The sequence below is a fragment of the Malania oleifera genome, chromosome 1 (assembly GCF_029873635.1).
Source record: "Malania oleifera isolate guangnan ecotype guangnan chromosome 1, ASM2987363v1, whole genome shotgun sequence".
Taxonomy (NCBI): Eukaryota; Viridiplantae; Streptophyta; class Magnoliopsida; order Santalales; family Ximeniaceae; genus Malania; species Malania oleifera.
In genome coordinates this window covers 142440925-142458333 of record NC_080417.1, presented here as the reverse complement: position 1 = coordinate 142458333, position 17409 = coordinate 142440925, and the positions used below count along the sequence as shown (strand labels likewise).

Genomic DNA, 17409 nt, shown 5'->3' with positions numbered 1-17409 from the left:
CGGATTACTGCTGTCTCCAGCCGACTTAGTGGGAAAATTGTTAATGATCATTTTGTAATCCTTGATGTTTGTGACACTCTTCAAAGTGGTTGATGTTTTGTACCACGGGATGGCATCCCCTTGATGCCTTGCTAATATATTTACTTTTTGCTGATCCCAAAAATAAATAAAAAAATCTCTCACACCTGCTTCTTCTTCTTCCTCTTTTTTCTGTTCATACCTTATTTTCCCTTTACAGCCATCAAAATCCTACAGAAAACCTTGATCCTTGTTCTTCTCTCTCTTCTCTCTGTTTCTCTTCCTCAATTGTCTCTCCATTTCAATTTCTATAACTGCCCATTAAATTTCCCCATACCATTATCTCACACACCCATATGAATTGGAACCCTAATTTCCAGCCAACGTTTCACCACCCATGCCATTACATAACAAAATCCCCCCAAAACCTCATCCCTTGAAATTTCATCACTGTACGATCAACGACCAAGTCCCAAATGCCAACCAAACATCTTCCAAACGCCACCCTTCAAAATCCCCAACTTCCTGGACTTATTTCTTCACACAGCCACCACCACTAGACTAAGTACCCCTCAGTCTACCACCACCAAAAATTTCACCGGCAGAGGACACTCACCAGCACACACGCCCCACACACCAGCATGTGTGACTGAACAAGACTCTCCTTCATTTTCCAGTTTCAGAAGAGATTGCTTCCAGCCACAATGGGTTTTTCCATGATATTTCGATCTACAAAGTGATCTTTTGATTGCAGACATTATATTTTGCAAGCAAGTGCAATAATTTGTTACGAAAAAGCTAGAAATGTCACTGCCAATGTAAGAACCCGAACCGTGATAATTGGGTTTAAATATTAAGAGGGGCAAAAATTGAAAATTTTCCAGGCTTTGTTGACGAAGCCAGATTTCGTCGACGAAGTATATGCTTTTCTCGTCGACAAAATTCAGAGACTCGTCGACGAGAAGAAGCTGAGGAGTTTCGGAAATCGGGAATATCAGGATTCGTCGACGAGGCCATCAATTCGTCGACGAATTCAATGAAAGATTCGTCGACGAAGACATCATTTCGTCGACGAATTCCCCCGGGTCAAAGGGCTATGAAAGGAAATTCTCATTACTTCTTCATTAAGAAACTTAGATTTTATCTCTCTCTCTCTCTCTCTAAACCTCTCCCTACTCCTTCTCTCTAGATTTCTTCGCCGATCATTGCTAGAATCAGGAAACGGAAGTTACCACGAGGATCGTGGAAGGATTCTCTACAACTTCTACGGATCGGAATCTCGATTCGGAGATTTTTGGGTTTTGGTGGAAAATCAAGGTAAGGCTCGGTTTTCAATTCTGACCCGGTAATTTTGTAGGAAACTGTCTTGTGAGCATATTTTGTACTATTGATTGTAGGTTTTGGAACTCGGTTCGCTATTTAGGGGCCTTGGAGTTCGGGATTTGCTTTCGGGGAAAAGGTAAGGGAAATTATGTTTATATTGGTTATTTTTGAAATCGGACTCGGTGAAACTGTGGTCCACGGTCCTGTGTGTGTTTTGGCAACTCATTTGGGGGGATCTAACAGGGAAAACTATGGATTTTTCATTATTACAGTTTTAGGAAAAAAGGGGGCAACGGGCTGCATCCCTAGTTTTGATGAAAACCTATGTATATGCATGGTCTTAAATTTCCACGAAATTGTCGAAATTTCCGTCGAAATTTCCGATTTCCGTCACCCTCGAAATCGAAATGGCAGTCAATTTCTGTCTTGCATAATTTCCGTCGAAATCCGAACGAATCATCCGAAATTTATCGAAACCTCGAAATTTTAGCGAAATTTGTCAAAATTTTAACTATGCAATGAAATTTTGTCAAAATTCAATTGAGAGATTCAAGAGTGAAGTGAAATTTCTCTTTTAATTTATTTCATTTATTTTATTGAAACAAAAGGTTATCACAAGTGCTTTTGAAATTATATGAAAAAATAAACTTATAGTAATATTTTATTTAACCATTCATGTCTAAATTATCAATATTTGTATAATAAATAATTTTTAAATGATTTATGAATTTCATTTGCATTAACTGAATATGTTTAATGTACATTATCTTACAAGCATGTTTGATACACATACTATTTTACGACTTTTCCACATCATACAAAACATAGATGTATTTAATTTGTAATATATTAGTCTTAAAACTAATATTATTATGTTTGTTAACCATTTCTAAAGTTTCACAAATAATTTCATGTTTTATTACTAGTTTCCGTTATTTTTTCAAATCGAAATCGAAATTGACATCGAAATCGAAATTTCCGTCGAAATTTCCGTACTTTTGGAGCTTCAAAATTTGAGTCGAAATCGAAATTTAAGACCTTGTGTATATGTTGATTTATACTGCGTGATTGGGATGGCCGTGCCTTGACTTGTTTAAACTGTATTTGTTTGAAAAATCATGATTTAGATTACCAAATGGGTGTGGTTTGTTTGGTTATATGAGTATGCATGTGTGTGTGATATGTTGAATTGCTAGTAGGAACTGGGTTCCGAAATAATTTCAGGTACTGAGAGTATCCGGCTCTATCCGAGGGCGTGTGTTTATCGCCTGCCACGTAGGCAAGAGTGTCCGGCTCTATATCTAAGGGCATGAGCATATACCGGTAGATCAGGACGAAAGGTGTGGATCTACCAGTTAGCTACCAATACGATGCCATGGGAGTCGGGGACTAGCCATGTACCGGTGGCGCCGTACTTCGCGGGTTGGCCGGGCCAACGCCGGATGTCGCGGACCGGCTTCGGGCCGAAGGGTGTGACGACACCGGGATTGCTAATCATGCGTTGTGTGTGCATGTATGCACTGTGTAAATTAGTACTGGATTGCATTCAACGGCGTGTATGTTGCATCATGATAACACTCAAATGCCACACACCGATATAACCTGTGTTCTTCCTTACTGAGAGGTGTGTCACCCCTGCTGTACGTACATTTTTACAGGTCCTTCGAGTAACCGGAACTAGCGTCCTAGTGTAGGGAGCGTAGTGGCCGGTGTACTTCGTTTAGCGCTTGGGTAAGTGTTAGGACTGTATTTTTGGTGGGTTGCCATTTTGGGATGTGTTGGGCACCCAGTTTGCACGTTTTGATAGAGCCATGTTTTGCTCTTGTATAGACTCTGGTGTGGTACTGCATATGTGTATATAGATGACCTTTTTCCGCTGCATATATGATTGTGATTGGATGTGTTTAGGGTGCCTGGGAACCCCACGGGGTCGGACCCTCATCCATTGTACTGTATCTTTAGATGTTTGATTGGATAGAGGGACAGGTTAGATTATATTTTCACCCTTGGGTCCCATTTCGGGATTCGGGGCGTGACAGCCAACATCAAGAATGAGATTTCATTGTTGCAATTTGCGAGTTTTCTAAGTGAATTTGTTTCATTTCTACATGACTCAAGATTAAAGGTGGCTTGAAGATAGTTCTTGAGAATTGGGAGTTAGATTTGAGGTTTTACATAAATAGACTGACAATTGTGGGCAAATGGTGTAAAGGACTTCTGGTGACAAATAAATCCAGTAACATTGTGACAAATTATTGGTAAAAACATTGTATTTTATCATACTCTGGGCACAATATCAAGCCATTTCATACCTTTCTCAGCTGTGGAGAAAATGTTCGCAAAATCATCATTGATGGAAGATGTCCTATGAATGTGGTTTCTAGAAATGTGGTCACTTGTATACAGCTTCATCCAAAACCCACCAAAGCCTTATGAGATATGTTGGGTTGATAACTCTACTCTACATGTTTGAGAAAGATGTAAATTTCCTATCCAAATGGGTGACTATTTTAATCATGTTTGGTGTGATATCATACCCAAGAATCTGGGAAATGTACTACTTGATTCTCCTTAGTTGGATGATCTAGTGTGATTCAAGGGTATGAGAACATATGTCTTTCACTAATAATAAGAAGATCATTTTGAAGCCTGCACTACCAACCAAGCAAGACAAAGAATCCAACATTATCAATCATGTCAAAGTTGCTCAACTTAAAGACACCACAAGTGAGGAAATGCATGTGTCTAAAGACATCCAAAGTGTTTCAAACATTCCTATTGCTCACATTGTCATTCCCAATGTGTTCATTGTTGCTAATTCTCAATTCGAGTCTATGGTGCTGCCAAAAGAATGCAGTTTCTTGCATCACTCAAGCTCCGGCTTTCAAAGAGTCCAAGTTCCCTTCTTACTTGTAATCCACCAGCAATTCAAAGTTTTGAGGCTAAATTTTTTCTAATCAGGGAGATGTGATGCAGGGCAAGAAGCCAGACCATATGGGTGGACTCTTGTTGGAGACTAATTCATAAGAATTGGGTCAAGGGGCTGTGGATTTAGTTAATAGTTTATTGTGTGTTTAATTTAGTACAAGATAATGTGTATTTGCAGCAATGATTGTTAAGTTTGTGTATTTTTGGGGTTTGTTTGTAATTTCATGAATCTTTAGGAGTAAATGTGTAACTTCTGGTATTATAGGTTTTCTTACAAACAGAGCATGAAACCATGTAAGAGGTGGTTATGGATGAATTTTGAATTGAGAAGTGAAAGTGAGTTTCCCCAATGGTATCTCTTTTGCCACCTATCTTCTTCCTTCTTCTTGTTCTTCCCCTTCCCTTCTCTCTTCTATTTCTTCCAATTTCTCTTACTGCTGTAATTATTTGATGCTGTCCTACATCAAGAATTCAGCCAAAGCCAGCACTAAAACCCCTTCTAAAGCTCAATTGTAGAAGGCACCATGCGCAAATCAAATGTTTTTCTGCATTCATATCTCCAAAAAGAACCCTCAAAACACTCCCATTGCGCTAAAGCATGTTTTGCCATGTTAATTTTCTATTCCAAACTGGAAATATCACAAATTGAAAAAGAAAAAAAAATCCTAGCCTTTCCCAATGAAATTCCAAACTCCCACTCCATAGGGCCCCCTACTATTGTGCATTGTCCAACCATTACACACAAGCCCATATTTAGAAACAATAATATCCCACCAAAAGTGATCTTTCTCCTTCATGAACCTCCATAACCACTTCCTGAGCAGGGCTTTATTGAAAGTGTGGAGGGATTTCAACCCCAAACCTCCCAAACAAATGGGTTACCACTCCCCATCTAGCAAGGTGATATTTAAACTCCTCCCCTGTGCTTCCCCAAAGAAATATTCTCTGAATTCCTTCTAATCTCCTAGCGACTAAGACTGGTAAAGGAAGGAGAGACATGAGGCTAATTGGAAGATTCGTCAAAGTGCTCTTGATGAGAGTGAGTCTGCCACCTTTTGATAAGAATTTTTTTTTCCATCTTGCCAATCTTCTTTCAAACTTCTCAATAATGGGGTCCCAGATTCCTTTATCTTTGAATATGGCTCCAAGGGGGAGGCCCAGGAAATTAATGGGAAAGGATCCCATCTTGCACCCCAGAAGACCAGCAAGGAAGGTCCCCCCCCACCTCCGGTGTTCTCTCCAATTGGAATAAGTACACTTTTACTAAGGTTTACTTCTGGCATGACGTGTGGCATGACAACAGTAATCAAAGACCTGCCTTCCTTTCCATCTACAGCTTGGCTTGTGCAAAAATGCCCTCATCAATCATCATCTCAAAATCACTGATCAAGGAATTTTTTGGAATTTTCCTTTCTAGGAATGTGGTAGAATGGGAACTTCATGCACTCGCAGACTTTTACAAAAATCTCTATAATTTCCGTTACCAAAAACCCCCCAACAAACCAAAATGGGCTATGAACAAAAATGGTGTTTTCACAGTAAAATCTTTCTACAAGAAGCTCTTATCGATGGGAACAAATTGCAACAACTCCCCTTGGATTCATATTTGGAGGATAGCAACCCCTTCAAAGGTTGTCTTTTTTGTTTGGGGACTCATACATGGAAATATTTTAACCCTCCACAATCTGCATAAAAGGGGCTTACAGCCACAAATAGGTGTTTTCTTTGTATGCTGATGCAGAATCAATCAACCATATTCTTCTCCACTGCCCCAGGACAAGAAACTTGTGGAATATGGTTCCATCCTTGACTGGATATCAGTGGGTTACTGCATATTCTGTAGGAGAGGAGATTTGAGCTTGGAAAGGCGTCAAAGCCACCAAGGAGAAGTGAAAGGCTTTGAATCTCATCCCTCTCGCCTTCTTTTGGTGTGTTTGGAACGAAAGAAATAAGAGAGCCTTCAAAGATATGGCTACTCTGCTTCAGATTTGCAAAGAGCAGTGGATTTATGTTGTTTCAAACTGGCTTAGTGAGCAAACTGTTAATAATCTTAATGTAATTCTTGATGTTTGCAACACTCTATAGAGTGTTGATGTTTTGAACCACAGGATGGCATCCCCTTGATGCCTTGCTTATATAAATTTCTCTTTATTGATTAAAAATAATAATAATAATGGCTATCAGTTGTTAGAAGTCAGAACCAAGATGAAAATTTAGAAAGTAAGGTGTTGCATCCTTAATAAGACCCAAGGTAATCCAGGCCTAGAGACAGGACAACAGATTGTCTTCAGATCTCCAAGCAAGGAGCAGCAGGTACAATAAAGGTAAACAAGAAGTTCTCCCTCAAGAAACATATAAAAGAAAACTAACATCCACTTAATAAAGCCACCAATTCACAATTAAACAACAACAACAAAATCAAGCCTTAGTCCCACTAAGTGGGGTCAGCTATATGAATCATTTTCCGCCAATTTATGCGATCATGGACCATTTCTTTTGATAGATTCAAGGATATTAAATCCTTACTCACTATCTCCTCTCAAATTATTTTAGGTCTACCCCTACCCCTTCTACTGCCCCCCACAGTAACTAAGTCACACTTCCTCACAGGTGCACTATGTGGCCTACGTTGCAAGCGTCCATACCATCTGAGTCGTCCCTCCCTTACCTTATCTTCTATAGGAGCTACACCTAACTTACCACGAATATATTCATTCCTTAATTTATCTTTCAATGTCATACCACTCATCCATCTAAGCATTCTCATCTCGGCAACTTTTACTTTTTGGATATTATGTTTCTTCGTCGCCCAACATTCCGATCCATATATCATAGCTGGTCTTATAGTTGTCCTATAAAACTTCCCTTTCAAAGGGTATTCTATGATAACATAGCACACTTGAAGCACTTCTCAATTTTACCCAACCTACTTTAACTCTATGCATTACATCATCTTCAATTTCCCCTTCAGCTTGCATAATAGATCCAAGGCATCGAAATCTACAAGTGCTATTTATTTCTTCGTCATCAAGTTTATCTTTGTCTCCAATATTCCTCCTATCATTACTAAAATTACATTTCATATATTCTGTTTTATTTCTACTTATCCTAAAGCCTCTAGATTCCAAAGTTTCTCTCCATAATTCTAACTCAACCTCTACTACGTCTCTAGTTTCGTCAATTAATACAATATCATCTGCAAACAACATACACCATGGAACCTCCTTTTGAATACTCTTAGTCAATTGGTTCATCACTAAGGATTCAAAGCAGATCCTTGATGTACACCTATGGTAATTAGAAATTCTCTAGTTTCTCCATTTATAGTCCTTACACTAGTCATTACTCCATCGTACATATCCTTAATGACATCAATATACCTACAACATACACCTTTTTTTCTAAAACCCACCATAAAACTTTCCTAGGTATCCTATCATATGCTTTCTCAAGGTCAGTAACTATCATATGCAAGTCCCTCTTCTTTTCCCTAAACTTTTCCATTAATCTTCTTAAAAGATAAATAGCTTATGTGGTAGATCTCCCAGGCATAAAACCAAATTGATTTTCTGAGATCTTCGTTTCTAACCTTAATCTTTGTTCAACTACCATTTCCCATAGTTTCATCGTATGACTCATAAGTTTAATTCCACGATAGTTATTACAATTTTGAATATCTCCTTTATCTTTGTATATAGGTATTAAAGTGCTTTTCCTCCATTCATCTAACATTTTCGTAGTTTTTACAATTGTTTTAAATAAATTAGTTAACCATATAATTTCATTATCACCTAAGTATTTCCAAACTTCAATTGGGACGTTATCTGGTCCCATAACTTTCCCATTTTTAAACTTTTTTAGTGCAAACTTAACTTCGTTAACTCTAATTTTGTGAATAAATATTATATTTTTAGTCTTTTCCTTATTTGACAATTCTAAATTTAAGTCTTTTATTTGGTTTTCGTTAAACAACTTACTAAAGTAACTTCGCCATCTTTCTTTAATATCTTCGTCCTTAACCAAGACAATATCATCCTCACTTTTTATACATTTTACATTTTCTAAGTCCTTACTCTTCCTTTCTCTAGCTTTAGCAAGTTTAAATATATCTCTTTCCCCTTCTTTTGTAACTAATCTATCATACAAACTATTAAATGGTCTATATTTAGCTTCACTAATGGCCTTTTTTGCATCTTTTCTTACCTCCTTATATTTTTCAAAGTTATCTCTATTTCTACATTTTTGCCACGTTTTATACCAAATTCTTTTTGTCTTTACAATTTTTTGTACATCTTTATCTCACCACCAACTTTCTTTGCTATTCAAGAATCTTCCCCTTGATTCACCTAAAATCTCTTTTGCTATGTTTTTAATAGAGCTAGTTAATCTATTCTAAAGAGTATTTGTATCTATCCCATCCTCTATGGTCCAATCCCCATCTTTGATCATTTTATCTTTAAATTTTATTATATTTTCTCCTTTTAGGTTCCACCATCTATTTCTCTTACACTGGTTTATTTTATCCTTTTTCTTCCATTTTTGAATACATATATCTAACACTAAAACTCTATGTCGTGTGGTTAGGCTTTCACCTGGAATAACTTTACAATCCTTGCATGAAAAAACGATCTACCCTCCTAGTTAAAAAAAAAAAAATTCTATTTGACTTCTATTTTATCTATTTTTAAAGGTTATTAAGTGTTCTTCTCTCTTCTTAAAAGCAAGTATTCATTATACTAAAATCATATGACATAGCAAAGTCTAAGATCATCACCCCAGACTCAATTTTGTCTCCATATCCATATCCTCTATGTATCCTCTCATAATTTTTATTCTCTCTTCCAACATGTCCATTCAGATCTCCTCCTATAAATATTTTCTCAGTCCCTGGTATGCCTTATATAATACTATCCATATCCTCCCAAAATTGTCTCTTAAGATTTTTTGCTAAGCCAACTTGAGAAGCATAAGCACTAATGATATTTATTATCTCTTGTCCTAATAACATCTTGATTTTTATAATTCTATCTCTTACTCTAGTTACATCCTCTTGACTTTTTGAGTCCAATCTTTGTTTTGATGCTAACAAAGCATATGTGTCTTATATGTGTGTCTAGTGTTTTGAACAGGTTTACAATTCAAAATGCACACACAGAAGAGGAAAATGGAAGCCAAAAAGCTCACATCAACTGGCGCATTCCATGGAGTGAAGAGCAAAAGAAGAAGACATTTTGGTTTTAATTGTATTGCATTTAATTTTTTCTATCTCTGGTCTGTAATAATGCATGCATCTGCATGATATGTTTGAATGCTCAGAACGACCGTAGATAAACCCTAGGGACCAGCACATTTCACCAAAAACCTTTTTCTAAAAAGACTAAAATCATACAAAGTTTTTGGAAGAGCTTTAGGGTCAAAATCGAGGCAAAAACAAAGGCTTCAATGAACCGACGCCAGATTTTTTGGGCAAAATATTCATTGTTAATGCTCTCGATCGACCAAACCAAACCAGTAATAACTAGCTTGGTCGACCAAACCATTGTCTGCCAAGGAGTCAAAAGTTTGACTTGCCCGGTCGACCGAACCAGTGGCGTTATAATTTCCACGATCGACCAAACCATTCGAAAGTCAACTTTTTGACTTTGGACGGTCGACTGTTCTGAAATGAACGTATCTTCCTCGGTCGACCGAACCAATACGTGTCTGACCCCCAACTACTTGGTCGACCGAACTCATAGTTTATTTTGGCCACGGTTGACCAAACCTAGAGATACGGTCAACCGACCTTGTCTTGGTCGACCAAACCCACAAAGGGGTACAAAATCGTCCCAATATGGTCGACCAAACTTACAGTTCAAATTATCCACGGTCGATCGAACTCAGTGATATGGTCGACCGAACCTTTAATATGGTCGATCGAACCTCTCGGGTTGGAAATTTTTTAAGGGCTAAAACGTCATTAATTTTTTAATTAAGCTTCTCCAAAATACCAAGCGTGTCCCTCAATGGTCAAAATTCCTAAAAATCTATAAATACCCCCTCCTTGATTAGCCCAAATTTTTTCTCTAATGCATTGTTAATCAAAGTTCCCCCAAAATGTTTTTTTTTTTTTTTTCGTTTAAATCATTCTTTTGGGGCAAAATCTTTTATACAAATCTCTCCAACTCTCTTTCATGCTGTTATTTCAAAATTATTTTTGAAGAAAGTATTTTATTTAGGTTATTTTATTTGCATATACTCTCACTTCTTATTTATTTCCCGACAAATATTTTTGAGAGTATTGCTTAGATTTTCTCCCAGTTATTTCTTTGATAAATATTTTTGGGGAGAAAATTATTTATTGCACAAATATTTTCTTGATTTTAAATTCCTAAATTCTCTAAATATTCTTTATAAGCAAAAATATTGATAGGAGAACAATAATACTCATTTTTCATATACATTTTATTTGTGCAAAATTATTTGATAGCACCCTTACTCTACTGAACAAATTTCATATCATATTAGAGTGCATGTATTTAGAGTTTAAACGTTGTACATCTCTGCTTGTATTTAGAAGCATTTTATCATTTACAAAAATGGTTTTTATTGTACCGGTTGGGTTCATCCCATTAATTGAACTGGAGAGTCTCAGCCCCGTAAGTGAGACCGGTTGGGTTCAACCCGTAATTTGAACTGGGGAGTCTCAACCTCATAAGTGAGACAAGTTGGGCTCAGCCTTGTAATTGAGCTGGGGTTTACCTCACCCCGTAAGGAAAGGTTACAACGGCTTCTGCTCCGCCCGTTTAAGTGAGCAGATTTAGTGGAATCCTTGGGGAGTATGCCCAAGGCGGGGATGTAGGTTGGTTTGGCCAAACCTCGATAACAAATATCGTGTGTTGCTCTCTCCTTACCTCATTTAATTTATGCGCTTTAAATTCAACATGTGTATGCTTGTTCATTCATGGCTTTAACTAATTGCATGCACACATTTATTTTAATTGAGATACACATGTATGTCTGCACATATTGCTTATTCAATTTTACATACACGACCATAATTAAAATGGGATATGGTATGTGGTGAATCAGCGTAAATATTTAATTCAGTCAAAATGTTTTTAAAACCCAATTCACACCCCCCCTCTTGGGATTACACCAATTCCAACACATCCTCAACGCTATCTTTTAAGTTTTTGTCTACAATAATGCCTACTCCATTCTTATGTTTTTCTTTTCGAGTGTACCAAAGTTTAAATCTTGATTTATCGATTTCTCTAGCTTTCTCCCCCACCCACTTAGTTTCTTGAAGGCAAATTATATTAATTCTTCATCTAATCATTGTATCCACAATTTCCATGCTTTTACCCGTAAGTGTCCCTATATTCCAAGTTGTTAATCTAATCCTAGTTTCTTGAACTAACGTCTTTACCTGCCCAAGTCCAGAATGATGCAGGAATCCTTGCATATTCGACACCGTACCCGAGCGCCAACATGCCGCGTCGCTTCTGGGCGACGACCTAACCCACCCTCGCCCACTTTTCGCTACACTCGGGTGGTTTAAGTGCAACACGCCGCTCGTAGGGGACGCCCCAGCAAATATTCGGTAAGAATTCATATCATAGTGATCTGACAAATTTTACGCTGGCTATCAGCTACCTAACGCAACCCTCCTCCTTTACCCAGGCTTGGGACCGACTGTGTGTGAAAAAATTAGGACATTAAGTGCATCACAATCTGCACTAAGCCCAAAGAGAACCAAATACCATACCTTGTCCCTAAGCCCCATTGATAATCCTCTCAAGAAAAAATTCTAGGATTTCTTTCCAACCAAATTCCCCAAAACACAGCACGACAAGCACACTTCCACAGCATTTTAACATCCTTACCTTTCCCAAAACCAGTGAAGGGAATGGTCAAGAGCTCCTCCACCGACTTTGGACAAACCCATACTTCAGCAAAAAGCCCAAAAAGTGTATTCCACATGCCCCATGCAAGTGATTGGTGTAAAAACAAATGAACCGCATCCTCCAAACTATTTCCAAACATAAGACACATATCGAGAGACAAAGCTATAGAAGACCTCCTACTCTAGAGCTGTTGGTATCAACACTATTAAGTGCGACCCGACAAACAAACACTTTTATCTTAGAAGACTTTAGTCTCATATAACCCAATAGAGAGGAAAGGCTACATCAGCTTCAATAGGATGAAAAAATGAAAGATTTACACGGATAATCCCCTGAAGAGTCCAAGGATCAAACTCTACCTTCATTCTAGTCAAGACATAGCAACCCTCCAGCACAATGAAAAAAAAGAGAATTCATCCACCTCTCTATCATTTAAACTCCTTATAAAATAAAGTCCCAATAAAAAGAATCTCTCTCAAGAACAAGACAAGGAGAAACTACTTCATTATATGGAGAAGAAAGACAATACAGACAAGCAAAGGAACATGCCAATGCTCCCCCACCCCCCCCCCCCCCCAAAGAAAAAAATAAAGAAATCTTAAAACCTAATACAAAATATATGTTTACCTCTACCTAAATAAGACTTTGTTAGAAGAAGAAAACAAGGATTAACATGTAAAATGAACAGCCAAGGACTCTCTAAAGAATTTCTGAAGCCCAAATTAGCACCCCACCCATCCATGTTTACTTCTTATTACTTTGTGCCAAAGGGAATTCACCTCCAAGGGAAACCACCACAACATTTAGACAAAAGGGCAGTGTTTTAATATTTTTAGACACCATGTTACCAAAACCCAACCCTCCTTCTTCCTTCAATCTATACACCATCTCCCACTTGCTCAAATGATCCCTCCTTTCCCTTAAGCTTAACCCAAGAAAATCCTTCAATACCCTCTCAAGCTTTCGAGCTCCCAACCCCACTTCACCCCACCCCCAACCAGTACTCCCTAAATGGGATAAAGAAAAAAATTACAAAAGAATGGTAGAAATGTTGGCCTGTGAGAGTAATTCTACCACCTAAAGAGAACAGTGCTCCTTTCCAACCATCTAATTGCTTAACTAACCTAGTCACCATTGAATCCCAAAAGTGAAAGGGCTAGAGAACATGGCTTTCCTCCCTAAGGGACACCTAAATAGATCAAGGGCAACTCTAAAACATCACACCCAACTAGAAGGCCAGCTCCAAAATCCTCACTGACCTGAGATTTATTGGTGCAACCCCACTCTTCCACAAATTAATTCTAAGAACAAAGATCCTGTCAAAAATCTGGAGAATAGTGAGGAAGTTAGTAAACGAGTCAACATGGTCATCTATAAAAATAATGGTGCCATGAGCAAATAGCAAGTGAGACAACACCACCTCTTTCCTACCCACCGCAATACCCCTCACAACCTCCTATCTACCAGAGTGCATTTTCTTGAACGAAAAAGTGTGAATTGTCCTATAATAATATAAGCACCGTATTCAATCAATTTTTATTTTTTTTAATTTATACTTCTCTGATTATAAATTGGCAAATGTAGGAATAGAATTATATATATGGCATATTACAGCTCACCCTCTGGTAACGGTATTATCATCCCTTCAGTTCATTGTGAGTTTACACTAAAGGGTAAGCTGCAAATTTGAGAAAAAGTTATCAGATTTATCTTTAAACTATTATGGCGTTTCCAAGACAAGCCAATTGGAAAATCTTAATTTGGGACCTAAAAACAAAACAAACGCACGGTAAGACTTCAACCCAACATATACTTTCTTGTTTTCACCACATGAAAGGGTTAACAAACTTAAATTTTACTACCGCTCAAATTTCTTTCTTTCTTGCATTTTCTAAGCACCCACACGAAATTCTACTCCGAATTGCGAGAATTCAAGAAGAAGAAAATAATAATAATTCAAGGCTTACTATGAGACGATGCGGCCACAGCGGGAGGCCGGTCGGGGCCAGGAATCAAACCCAAAGCTGCTCGCTCTCTTTTGGAGACGTATCTGCCGGGAATCGGGGCTTCTCCTTGAAGGTTTGAGGAGCAGTTGGGACGATAATTGGACAGGATTTTTGAAGGAAGATCAGGGCAATTGGGTTTGTGTCGCTTCGAAAGAGGCAATTGAAGCATTTGAGGTTTGGGTTCGTCGTCTTCATCGTCTGAAGCATTTGAGTACGCGTTGCAGAGAAGGTCCATTCTTGAAAATCTGAATTGTTTCGAGACGCGCCGCTTGCCTCTCTCTCTCTCTGAGCGGGGTACTCAAGGGGTAAAAGTGTAAAACCAAGATACTTCTCTCCATTTTAATACGACTCTATCAATTTTTGCTAGCATAAAAGAAAAAAAAAATTTTAGATTATGTTGGAAAGCGATCGTCAATTCCTTCTTTACAAGCGGATGGGATAAAAAATTTACTATTTTGGGAAAAATTCTAAGATGATTATGAAATTGACCTTGTATTAAATATTTATCTTCTTTTTATCCCTCTTTTTTTTCATCATTTCTATTCGTATGTCTACTCAAGCTTTATGTATGCATGTCAAAATGAGAGGGAAAGAGGGCCCATTTATAAGGCAATAAAGATAGCACATAATTTATGATGGTAAAAAACGAAGGGATATAATTTATGGAGGTGAAAAATGAAGGGATGACAACTATTAATTTTTATGGTTTTCATAACACTCCCCATTGGATGTCACCCATATCTTTAAAATGTCTCATTCCGATGAGATGAATCAATTTCTTGAATATTGTAATAGGCAAAATTTTGATGAACAAATCTGCTAGATTATCACTTGATCTGATCTGCTGAATATCTATATCACCATTCTTTTGGAGTTCGTGTATATAAAAGAATTTTGAAGAGATATGCTTCAATCTGTCATCCTCTATGTATCCTCCTCTTAGTTGAGTTATACATAAAGCGTTGTCTTCATATAAAACTGTTTGAATACTCTTGATTAATTAAAGATCACAATTTGCTTGGATATAAGAAATCATTTATCTGAATCACACGCATTCTCTACTAACTTCATGGATAGCTAGTATTTAAGAATGATTGGAGGATGTTGTTGTAACTGTCTACTTTATTGATTTCCAAGAAATATAAGCTTTTTTTGTAAAAAAAAAAAAAGTTCATATACAATTTGAGATTTAGCATTGTAAGGATCACATAGATATCCAGCATTTGCATATCCTACTAGTTGAGACTTAGAATCAAATTAGTATAATAGACCCAAATCAGATATACCTCTCAAATAGCTTAGAATGTGCTTAATTTCATTCCAATGTCACTGAGTAGTGTTGGGAATTAAGAACAAATTCCCGAAATCTGTGAAAAACAAAATAGAGAAAGAATACACGCCAAAGAAAAATCAATCACACGTACAAGACAGTATTTACGTAGTTCGGCAATTTTGCTTACGTCCACGAAGTTGCAGGGATTTCACTATTATCAAGAAGAAAAATACAGAGAGTGCAGCGGTACAATGCTCTCTCTCTCTCTCGCTCTCTCGCAAAGTGTGACAGCTTGCCCTAATCACCAAAAAATAATCATTTTATGTGCCACGCACAGGGTTCCGAATGGGTTACAAAACAGGACCAAAAAGAAAGGTCGAGTCATCATCCAAATTTAACGCAACTAGGCTCCACAAAAGCCCAACAAATCTCCTAATTAGAGACTAGTTCAATCACCAATATCGACTGCATTCTTCTAAATGAATAATCCCTCATCCCTGCAACTCATCCTCCTATCCTCAAGCTAGAAGACCAACTGAAGCTGCACACAACTTCAGCTTCTCAATAGTAACACCCTTAGTCAACATGTTTGCGAGGTTCTTAGATCCATAGATCTTCTCAAGTATTACCAGCTTATCTTCAATAAGGTAACAAATAAAGTGGTATTTTGTCTGTATATGTTTCGACTTTGAATGAAAATCTGAATTTTTGGTAAGAAAAATTGCACTCTGACTGTCACTGTGTAGAATGCCCATCTTCCGCTTCTTACCCAATTCGTCTAAGAAACCATGTAATCAAATCATCTCCTTTCCAGCTTCAGTTGCTGCAACATACTCAACTTCTGTAGTAGACAAAGTAACAATCTTTTGCAAATTTGAAGCCCAAGATATAGTTGTACCACCCAGAGTAAATACAAACCTAGTAGTACTCTTTCTACTATCATTATCACCAGCAAAATCAGCTTCTACATAACCCTGCAGTTTCAAACTTGCACCTGTGAAGCAAAGACATGCATATGATGAACCCCTCAGATATCTCAGAATCCACTTGACTGCCTCTCAATGTTGCTTTCCTGGCCTAGTCATGAATCAGCTCACAACTCCCACTGCATATGCAATGTCTGGCCTTATACACACCATAGCATACATCAAGCTACCAATAGCTAAAGCATAGGGCACCTTGCTCATATGGTCCCTTTCTTCTTTTGTCTTCGGTGATTGTTCCTTGCTTAGTTTGAAATGATTACCCAATGGTGTGCTAACTAGTTTAGCTTTATTCATATTGAACCTACTGAGAATTTTCTTCACATACTCTGACTGTGAAAGCTTCAATGTACCATTAGCCTTGTCTCTAATGATTCTCATTCCAAGGATTTGCTTTGCAGCTCCCAAATCCTTCATTGCAAACTGTTTTGACAATTGCTTCTTCAGATTATTAATCTCCTCAATGCTAGACCCTACAATGAGCATATAATCTATATATAATAGTAAAATGATGTAAGATTTGTCAAAGAACTTAACATAACAACAGTGATCAGCTTCACATCTCTTGAACCCAATTTTATGCATAAACTATCAAATTTCTTATACCACTGTCTTGGAGCTTGTTTTAGACCACACAAGCTCTTTCTCAGTTTGCAGACTAAATTCTCTTGTTCCTGGACAATGAACCCTTATGGCTGAATCATGTAGATGTCTTCCTCTAAGTCACCATGAAGGAATGTCATTTTCATATCTAACTGCTCAAGATGTAGATTTTCTGCAGCCACCATTCCCAATACCAGTCTAATTGTCGACATCTTCACAACTGGAGAAAATATTTTTGTGAAGTCAATGCCCTCCTTTTGCTGGAACCCTTTGACAACTAATCTAGCTTTGTAGCGCTTGCTACCATCATGTTCGTTCTTTATTCTATATACCCACTTGTTGTGCAAAGCCTTCTTCCCTACTAGCAATTCAGTCAGTTCCCATGT

General features: G+C 37.6%; 1 protein-coding gene across 1 annotated transcript in view; it reads right to left on the bottom strand.

Annotated features, from left to right (window-relative positions):
- LOC131166091 (uncharacterized) overlaps positions 1 to 14486 on the bottom strand; it is an 85047-nt gene extending 70561 nt beyond the window's left edge. The window contains exon 1 of the mRNA XM_058124361.1: positions 14126 to 14486. Within this exon, the coding sequence (XP_057980344.1) occupies positions 14126 to 14399 (274 nt within the window). The 5' untranslated portion in view covers positions 14400 to 14486. The remainder of the gene's footprint in view (positions 1 to 14125) is intronic.
- Between the last annotated feature and the right edge of the window lie 2923 nt (positions 14487 to 17409).